Source organism: Manduca sexta, unplaced genomic scaffold (genome assembly GCF_014839805.1).
Source record: "Manduca sexta isolate Smith_Timp_Sample1 unplaced genomic scaffold, JHU_Msex_v1.0 HiC_scaffold_1023, whole genome shotgun sequence".
Lineage (NCBI taxonomy): Eukaryota > Metazoa > Arthropoda > Insecta > Lepidoptera > Sphingidae > Manduca > Manduca sexta.
Window position 1 is genome coordinate 1 of NW_023591847.1, and position 11,096 is coordinate 11,096.

The 11,096-nt window shown below is 39.8% G+C and overlaps 1 protein-coding gene and 1 pseudogene across 1 annotated transcript; one reads left to right on the top strand and one right to left on the bottom strand.

The window, feature by feature from the left end:
• The first annotated feature begins 94 nt into the window (after positions 1-94).
• Positions 95-3,318, top strand: LOC119191092 (annotated as a pseudogene).
• A 5,349-nt stretch (positions 3,319-8,667) lies between these two features.
• LOC119191091 (juvenile hormone epoxide hydrolase-like) lies at positions 8,668-11,096 on the bottom strand (the record flags this gene model as incomplete). Its single annotated transcript, XM_037444975.1, is given in 5 exon segments — positions 8,668-9,066; positions 9,257-9,488; positions 9,939-10,140; positions 10,476-10,622; positions 11,075-11,096. Coding segments are annotated over 5 exon segments (829 nt in total), but the record flags the coding sequence as incomplete, so codon positions are not given.

Genomic DNA, 11,096 nt, shown 5'->3' on the forward strand with positions numbered 1-11,096 from the left:
GGCCAGCGTGGTGGTAAGCCCTCTTAGTAGTAAAGGAGATCCGTGCCCAGCAGTGGAACAACATATAACACAAGGCCAGTACTATAATTTTATAATATATTCTGCATTCACTAATGGATTTTTCTTAACAGTACTCCAACAAAGAGGGCCTGGGTGCTGCTGAAATGGCATTTATATACAAGAACCTTATGAACAGATTGGGACACGAGAAGTACTTTATGCAGGGAGGAGATTGGGGATCACTCATCACAGCCAACATGGCCACCTTCTTCCCAGATGTAAGACGCCAATGACATTTTTATTAGTCCTTTCCTTGACGCTCTCATTCTGGTCGGTTTGACTACATGATTTGTCATGTTTCCAAAATAAATAAAGAATATTTAGGTGTTATCTAATCCCCTTTTGCTTCGATATAAATAATATCTAAAACCCGTTTCTCGTGTTATGAACTGCTTAAAGTCCACGTGCAAAATATTACTACCAAGAGCCTTCACTGCTATTTTTGTTGTAGGAAATCATCGGTTACCATAACAACATGGGTGTGGCCTTGACCGACGCCGCATTCAGCATGATGTCGATAGCATCTTTAAATCCCTCGTCGATAATGTCATGTGACGTTGTTAACCGCCTGTATCCCTCAAAAATACCTTCGAACAACTCACTAGAGATTCTGGGTATTTCCACGTTCACGCAACGAAGCCTGATACTCTTGGTAAGACTCTTTATTTTGACTCAGTAGTGGCTAAACTAAGCCTCAAAGTGTACATGTGAAAATGCAAATATTATCGACAAACGTTGCCTTGAAGATTTTTAATATTAAGCCTAACTTAACAGTTTTCCATCTCTTAACACTTCACGAAGTGTTACACAGGCCAAGGCGGGACTAGCCAATATTTTCACCATGTGCATTGTATTCTCAACCAAAACCCAGCAGGAGCACCACCAATGAAAACATTTAACTTCTTTGTCATCATCATCAACCACAAGAAGTTCATTGAGGTTTATTATCCAAGTTCCAGGTGGACTTGCCAAAAGTGGTTTGTATCCATCATGTTCCTTCGACCTTTATCACATCTGCCCATTTTCTGTGTCTACCCATCTACCTTCTTACCAGCAATATTTTCGTTGTTCAGGTATCTCGGTAAGCGACTCGCCCACCGCTCTAATGGCGTGGCTTTTCCAGCAAGTATCCATTTGCACCCGCAAGGCCAACTACGACGACCCTGAAGGCGGCCTGCATCGCTACAGGCCAGAGCAACTTCTCGATAACCTCATGTTCTACTGGATGCCCAACAAAGGGCCCACCTCTTTCAGGATCTACTCCAATACTTTTAATCTCAGGAACTATCATTTAGGTTATCTCAAGTGAGTTATAAGGATAGATTTATTTTTATTATAGCAAAGTGACTACCTGGTTTCGCTAATAGAATATTCGTCCTGATAGCGACTGTACACGAGGAGGGAAACCCGTATGGGGTCTAATGAAAGTGTATCACGTTCCGAGATCAGCCTGTATATATCCGATTAAATATGCCGAGGTAGTTGTGTAAACTGGCGAGAGACATCTGTCATCAGTCGACATTCATTCTGGACCCTACTCCGCTCGCCATCAACTGTAGTTGCGTCACTTTGCTGCACCTGTAAAAAAAAACTAGCGTTAAATAAAGTCCTTACAATATCATCAGTGGCTGTATCTCTTGATGATTGGTACTATTATGCTTTGCCTACTTGAAGAACTCTTATTTAATGAAGTACGGCACGCAACAGATATCTACTGAAACGCTATAGATTTACATTATTCGCAAGCTACCTTATGGAATATAATGGAATTGTGAAATGGCAAAGTGAAACGAATACACCTCAACGGAAACTTTATTTTGACGTATAATATGGTTGATTTCTTTTCCCTCCGTTGCCATTGTGTAATATTCTTTATTAATACTTATATACAATATGATTCTGATATTGTTCGCAGTGTAACAACAACAGTACCTACTGTAGTAGTCCAAGCATCAGACGAGATCTTCTACATGCCTCCTAGTATGTTGAAAACCAAGTTCTCCAACTTGCTTGCCGTGGACGTGCTCAACGATTACGGACATTTCCTCGCCTTCGAGGTGCCTGACGTCTTCGCCAGTAACTTCGTGAGCGCCGTCCAGAGGATCCTTGCCTTCAATAACCAGAATATGTAAAAAAAATATTATTATACCCAGGTAATGTTAGGTATTTCGACAAACCACTTTACTAAGGCTCTCGTAGGAGAAAGTCCTAATAAATTGGGACAGAAGTTAGGTCTCACTGCGATATTTATATCTGCGAAGAAACAATATCTGCACTATCACACAGTTAAGTGTGTATGGTTGCCAAAATCACGTTAAGGTCTATAAGGGCTCGCGAACATCTGCCTTTCTTCTCTCCCTCTGCCCATCCTAATATAGTTCATTCTCCTTTCCTCACACTTCCTTTCCATCCTATCCCCATTCCCCTAGGCATTGCCGTGGTTGCTTAGCACAGGGATTGTCTCTACGCCGTTTGCAGGATACCTCTGGTGAATACAACAGCGGCTCCCCAAAAAAAAAAATCTGCTCTATTGTGATCTAATTTTACCATTAAAGGAAGTGTGATAGGCATTATAAGACTTATGGCCTATTTCAAGTTTCATTCAATCAATTATCGTATGAAACAGCTTATGTAGTACACACTATTCATTTTGTTATTTATTTGGGCACATAAAGTAATGGAGTTTTCAGCTCAATCAATCAATTTATAGCTTTCCACAATTGTTAAAATATAGGTTTACATGAAGAAACCTACATAACCTTGGACCTGCAGGGCACGGCAACATGATAAATTATTATTTATTTCTTTTTTAGCCTAATAGTCTAGAGCCCATGTTGTGTCCGATAAGTGAAAAAGGATAGCCTTTCCTTACATGGGACCCAATATAGCTAGGGATCGTTGAGAGATTTTTTGCGCCGCTTCTTCTTTACAGCAATAACGTTTCGAAGCGGTGATAGATTCATTACGAGTTGAAAGAGCTTGTGAAAGATTATTTGAATTAAAAAAATGAGTTTAGTCGATATATAGATGTAATACTCTGCCTACAGGTGTGATGATATGTACGTATTCTCTCTGGGCGAATTTATATAATTATTCCCTGTATATTTTCAGGAATGTTCGTCAAGATAAGCAGGATTTCCGTGCGAACAAACTTTCGAACATAAGGCAACTTGTACGCGAAAGAATTAATTCAATTCGTCATAAAATGAGTAACTACGAGAACAATGAAAATCCTTTTATGTATTAATTGTAATAAATTGTTTTAATGATATTGTTTGTTTTATGTCAACCTATCCATAGTGTGCTAAGGTGTTGTCTCTGAAGTTAGACAGTATTAAAGTTTATATAATAAAAATCCCATTAAAAATATAAATGTGTAAGTAGGAGCCAAGTTCAAAATTAAGAATATGCATGATTGTTGATTTCGCTGACCAAAATGTTAAGACCTAAATGAAATGAAATTTATTTAGAATAACATGTTACCATAATATATTTCTTTTTTATTTGTTACGAACTGACCCGACAGACGTTATCCCGTCTTAACTATGAATTTGCAGCGCGCATTCTGACAGTTATATAAAATTAATATTTTCGTTAAATTTTCTAATTTTCACTATTTAAAAAAATATATATACCTATATATTGAAATCGGTCCAGCCGTTCACGCGTGATGGCATGACCAAGGGAAATAGGAATTACCTACACAAAATCTATACTTATAATAAATCTGTAGAGAAGTCAATTCTGTACATGAAATATATTTCAAAAATAACTATCAGGGGGTGATTAGGGATCGATACTGATGCCAAAAATGCAATTAATAAAATTTTTGTCTGTCTGTCTGTCTGTCTGTCTGTATAACCGTTATAGAAACAAAACTACTCGACGGATTTTAACGAAACTTGGTACAATTATTTTTCATACTCCTGTGCTGGTTATAGTATACTTTTCATCACGCTACAATTAATAGGAGCAGAGCAGTGAAGGGAAATGTTATGAAAACGGGAGAAGTTACTCCATTTTTAAGCTTCCGTCGCGTGTGCAACCTTAATGGTTAAAGCTACATAGAAATCATGTATGACGGAAATGTTCTCCTTAAAATTATGTAAAAATATCCCACGACAGCATATGTCTATCTTTTATGGTTGACTCACAATGACACGTGTAACTTCCGATAGCTTAGCAGTTCGAAGCTTTCTCATTATATTTGTTTACTAATCTTAGGAACTATCGGTCCAAACTGAAAAATTCTTTTTGCGTTGGATAGCCCTTTATTTGTGGATTGCTATAGGCTATATATCATCACGCTATACCCAATAGGAGCGGAGCAGCAATGGCTAATCTCTGGAACTACCGGTCCAAACTGAAAAAATATTTTGCGTTGGATAGCCCTTTGTTCGTGGAGTGCTCTAAGTTATATATCATCACGCTATGACCAATAGGAGCGGAGCAGTAATGGCTAATCTTAGGAACTACCAGTTTGAACTGAAAAATTCGTTTTGTGTTGGATAGCCCTTTATTTGTGGGGTGCTATAGGCTGTATATCATCACGCTATGACCAATAGGAGCGGAGCAGTAATGAAACATGTTACAAATACGGGGACAATTTATTAGTTTTGAGAGCTTCCGTTGCGTGCGCTGCGTAAACGGTTAAAGTTATGCAACAATGATGTATGTCGGGATTATTCCTCTTAAAAGTTCTAAAAAATATATTATAAAACAAAGTCCCCGCTGCATCCGTTTGCCTGAACGTCTTAAACTCAAAAACTACCCAACGTATTAAGATAAAATTTGGTATGGAGACAGTTTGAAACCCTGGGAAGAACATAGGCTCCCCGGGAAACTACTACTTTTATAATGGAAAACTTTAGCCTGAAAACTTTATAACGCGGGCGGAGCCGCGAGCAAAAGCTAGTATAAAATAAATTTCCTTTCTTTTCTCTGTTTATCGCTACGGTCACTTGGGGGGAGAGTGGAATAGTTATGTTGGTTTCACTGGTCTTACGGTCCAATGTCGACACTCGGGAGTATAGCATCCGAGCGAACATTGGACCGAGTCCCTAACCCCTGTATACCCTATACCGGCATACTAACCAGAATTCGCAGTAGGTTTCTCCAACGCATACAAGACAGTCGCAGGGTATGCTGTTACAGTGAGATAGCTGCGCAGAACCGTCTCTGCGCTCTACCGTATTGCAGCACCACTCTTATTGAGGGGGAATGAGATGCCCCCGTACGCTAAAAGACGCCTAAGGCGTCTACGACTTCGGGAGACCGACTATTTGTATTGTCGTCTACCTCGGAGTTACTGTAGTCGAACGAGCAGCCTCCCATTGCTCGCCCCGTGATTATCTTTAAGCTCCAATTAGTTGCTTCTTCCGATAGACAAGGGATATCGTGGCGGTATTATGTAGATGGCCCGAGCTACAGGGCGCGGGGCAGCTGTCAGTCGTCTACCTGGCGCCTCCTTTGTCTCCTCTGGCTGTGAGCGGGATTGCTCTGCTCACAATCCCGGCACTCTCCTTCCACAAAATAACACACTCGCAGTAGGAGGAGCTCGCCATGAACTTCAGCCGCCGACCGTGGAGAAAACCATGGCCGGCAGCGAAAGGTCTCTCGGACGACTGCTCTATGATCGTCGCGTTGTCGATCCTAGGCTGGGCACTCCTCGAGAGTGTATTAAACCGTGTGCTCGCGACCGTTGCCAGAATGGTGGCAAACGGACGTCTCCTCTTTTCCGACCCGACACAGAAACCAGTCAAAATACCCGTGGCCCATCATCACGCCATCAAAACCAACTTACAGTGGTTGCAACTCAATACATGAATAATCTTTGAACATCACAATGTAAACCGTTCTCGATGAAGAGCCACAAACATATCCTTAATAGTTTCCACCCAGTGATCAACGTGGTGTCTAGAGCCCGCTTGGGGCGTAATTTCGTATCTATTATAAGATTATAAACAATACCTAGCGTTAATTAAATATGACAATTTGGCAATTCGGTTAAGTTTTCGGGTTAAAAAACATATAAGTCGCCACTCGTACTTAAATTTGATGATTGGCCTGAGCATAGACAACCTCTAGGAGTCTTGCGTTTAACTACTCAAGCATGAGTACACATTCATACTGTGGAATCATTAATATCTTTAGTCCTTGTTGTAATGCTAAAGGTTGTCTGAATATTTGGATGTTCGTTAAAAAGTGCAAAAACCATTGAAGGGATTTTTGAATTTTTACACAGACGGACCTCGGCCTAGTTTAAGAGTAGATTTAGTAGATTTAATGTAAAAGGATATATAATACTTATTCCGAGAATGGTCATACATGCGAACGGTGCCGCGTGTCATCCACAAAGAACTTAGTAACAACCAGCATAATCCCACGTGGAATGTAAATAAGTCAAGAAAATGTTCCAAATGTGTTCGCAAATAACACCGCACGTCATGTTCATTATAACACTACTGTTTGTGCAAATATTCCACGTTCTGTTGCATATTTTATTAGTGTTAATAATTTCGAAACACTTAACCAAATATTAATAATAAGAAATGTACACGTGAAGTACAAATACTGTATAGCTTTTCAATAATGCGTTTACTCTTATTGTTTATCGACAAAATGGGTATTCGTGGCTCTTTGCTGCGGTTATGTTCATCGTATCACTCACATAGGTCCCAATTGGTGTTCTTAGCTGGCATTCAATCTTAAGTAAAATCAATACCTTCTGAAGTTCCACAAGGTTTCCAGTCGGGCCCTCTGTTTTCCAATATATATCAACGAAATGGACGTACCTAAGGTAGAGGCAAGGATGCGCGCCGTCCACCTTAGAAATGTTTTTGCTTAGCTTAGAAAGGTTTTGCGTCTACAGAAACGTGTGCTGTAGGCGTTTCGTTGGAAAAGCTATTCGTATTGTTCCCGCCAGCGACCCCCCCTCCCCCTAGAATAAGAAAGCAATGTCATTCATAGTCTCTCTGCAATTATCTTTCGCCGCAGTACTACTGTTCTAACTACGTGTTGTCATGCATATCGTTGTTTCCGCTAGGCTGAGTGAGCCAATTCTATTAACCGCTAACTGTGTATCTGGGCATCAGGGTTTGTGAGCTGTCACGAGTCGCTGGCACAGAATGTAAGTCTAGCTTGCATTCCGACCTGGGGTATTATGACTCCAGGTTCACTTTGCGTGTTTTCAGCACGCGTTCACGGTGCGTAGTCACGGTGCTTTAACAGATGTATGGGAGAGCTGTCACCCGACCACGCGAACTGTGCACCACCATAGTAGGGAGTGCTGACCTCGACCTACTGCCGGCGAGCTGCCACCGGAGCTAACCACGTGCACACCATCAACCTCGCTATGGAAATTTAAATAAAACATCCGAATTTCAATAGGGAAGATGGTTGGAAGCTTGCACAAGTCTGTCATCCCTCCTTCTAGAAATATTATTGACCTCCACGATCCTTTTCGCAAAATGGTTTTAAGTTATAATGAAATAAGGAACGATTTTAATATTTTTCACGCTTCTTTTCAAAGGCAAAACAATATTTTGAAAATAATTAAAAAATATTGTAACAACAATTGTATTTTTTAATGATATAAGTTCTTGGGTATTGTAGTGTGTACTACTGGACATAATAAGACTTAACATTTCATATCTCAGGATGGCGAGCGCAGTGGAATATCAAACAATACTTTGTAATTCAAGGTGTTGGATGGTTTCTACTGTTTATGGGCTGTCGTATCGCTTACCATCAGGCGAACGGCAAGCTCCCGTATCATCATTCAAAGCCATAAAAATAATTAATGTTCTAGAATAAGCATCTGTGGTGACGTTGTTTCATGTACAGTCAGCCACAAAAGTACCTGAACAATATGAAAGTTTTGAAACGCTTCTACAAATTAACTCCAATCGAAATATTGTTTTTTTATATAAAATAATGTGAACCATTTTGAAGTTCATTTTTGAATAAAGCACGATTATTGAAAGTACATAAAAATCTTGTAAATGGTACAATTCAATATACGAAAGTTTCGTTCATCAATATTTCATCCTATTTCCAATCATTATATAGATACATAGCATTACGCCCTTTTCTCATTCCAGGGGTAGTCAGAGGTGTAACATACTTACATACATAAACTGAAGGAGAGCCTATTGCCAGCTACTGGACACAACTTTAAACGCTGGATTAATCTATGTTTTATATAGTACATACTAGCGACCAGCCCCGGTTTCGCACGGGTGCAATGCTGACTATTTAATGAATGCTATTATTATACATATAAACCTTCCTCTTGAATCACTCTATCTATTAAAAAAAACGGCATCAAAATCCGTTGCGTAGTTTTAAAGATTTAAGCATACAAAGAGACATGGGGACAGAGAAAGCGACTTTGTTTTATATTATGTAGTGATATTCATTGTTTATTTATGTTTAATATACTAACACCTAATTGTCTCATCTCTGCATCACCCAAAGTTTGACTGTTAGAAAATACCTCAGGCGTTAAGTCCATCTGTATACACCTACTGTGTATAAAGTTTAAATAAATAACCACTGATCGATAAAGGGAATTATAATTTTACCATATCACTTAATACGCTTGTCTTAAAAATAATTATCTCTTTATTTAGAAAATACAAAACAAATTGAAAATCACGAAGCAAAATATAAAAGTGTTTAGTTTTTGGACATTTAAATTTAGTCAGGTTATTTATTTGATAGTTACAAGAACTTATAAACAATGTTTCACATCTACCAAACGATCGAGGCAATCAAACTCAAAGTTCGCTTTTATCGCATTGTTTGTGGTTTAAGATCCTCTCAACAGCGCTGATGACTAGCTTGGCGAACTGTTCGGGCATCTCGTACGCCAGGAAGTGTCCTCCCTCAGACAGCACGTCGACTGCGACGAGGTTCGTGTACTTGGTATTCAATGCTGCTGGTGGCATGTAGTAGATTTCATCAGGGGCTTGGACTACCACTATTGGCACCGAGCTTGGTTCACTGCGGAGAAAAATATTACTGGTGTCATTGCAAAAGTTAGGCAAGATGTTATGGGCAAAATCCAAACAACGAGATTGCAAAGCAATTTTTGAAAGTTGATTCGACAAATTATGTTTTTTCGTGAGCTCATCGTTGCCATAGCACAATGTTTTACGACCAGCTGTCTGATTCAAAATCCCAAAATACTGACTTGATAAATCCCATGTCGTAATTCCTCCAATTGACGGTTTCCGCGTAGATTCTCATGGCAGAAGAGGCCTTGTTAGGAGCCCAATAGATCATGGCGTTGTCTATTAGCTGCTCGGGGGTGTAGAGATCGAGACCTCCGCGAGGATCGTCGTAGTTGGCGCGGCGGCTGGCCATGGAGATTAGCTGAGCGAACCACGCGAACATGCCTGACGGGGTGTCTGTCACGCAGATACCTGCAACAACGCTTGTTAGAATCATGTATAATCTTATAATTATAGCAGAAACACTAGGTGTTAAACTAGATACTAGTGACCAACCCACACTACGCCAGCGTGGTGGACTAAGGCCTATTCCCTCACAGTAGTAGAAGAGGCCCGTGCCCCGATTATTATACTAGGTGATAGCACTCTTGCAAGCCAAAGTTCTCATATGTAGATGCTTATTTCTCCCGCCAAAGCGTTATTGTTCACTGTTGTGCTCTGATCTTAGAACATATTCAGTGTAATTACGGTTTTAAGCTGTGGTTATTTCGACATCTTTTTCTCTTTTTGCTCTGCTGTCAATGTAATGATTTGATGATGTCACTTACTTTTAAGTGTGTTTGAGATATTCTTTACCAATAGATTTTTCAATAACGTAACTTCTTGATGAAAATATTAATCCAAACCAAATTATTCCCTTACCAATAGTATCAGGCTTCGTGGCCTGGAAGTGGAAGTAACCGAACTCCCTCATGAGCCATTGTAGTGTGTCCTTCAGAGGGTAAAGACGTCCGATCAGGTCGTTGGGCATCAGAGCTTCAGGGTAGAGGGAGCCCATGCTGATCATGCTAAAGGCTTTGTCTGTCAATGCCATACCAAGGTTGGTGTGCATACCAATGATTTCCTGTGAAACAAGTTTTATTTCAAAATTGCCGTCTCGTTATTCGCATGGCTACGAGAAGATCCACTCACTACCTACCTACTATCTTACCCTACCTGACGGTAAGTGTAAATAGAACGTCGACTACGTGAGATGATTATCCCTTAACAGTCGACGCTACGGTTACCTGTTCGAAACTAGATGTTACAGTGATTCCGAAACACACATTTCGCGGTACACCTACGTGGGACACTATAACAGATAATTATCAGCTATAAGAAGATATAGCTCTGATAGATCAGATTAAGAATTGATACACCAGCTATAGGCCACACAACAGTGGCGTCTGCTTCGCTTACCTCTTGGAAGAAGACAACCATAATATCGGCAATATGAGCTCCCCAGTCTCCTCCTTGCACGAAGAACTTCTCGTGTCCCAATCTGTTCATCAGTTTCTTGAAGATAACTGCCATTTCTGCACCTCCTAGACCTTGTTTATTAGTGTACTGTAGAGAAAATTAAGAAAGAGCACATTGTATTATCATGGAATACTTAATATTAATACGGAAACATAAGTTTTACGCTATAATTATGTTAAAAGACCTTATATGCAGCAACTAGTATTACATTTACTTGGTAATCTGTTATATGTGTAAAAAAAATATATGAGGGTGTAAGGCTTAATATTTCATACGGACTGATATTAATCACTTCAACTAAGTTAAAATCAAACCAAAAACGACTGTGATCTTTACGACATAAAAAGTATGCTGTCAATTTATAACATGGTATAATTGTGGACTATGTTATGTATCACAGGGCGGTGACTTAAAAACAATGTCAAAGACCAGATGGGCCTCCTGCTCTCGACGATTCCCGTGCACTACATTGCTTAGCCCTACAGTAGCTATGCCTCTGGCCGATTTTTTTACATTCGCATTTTTTTAAATATACTTACGTCAGAATAACCGAATCCAATC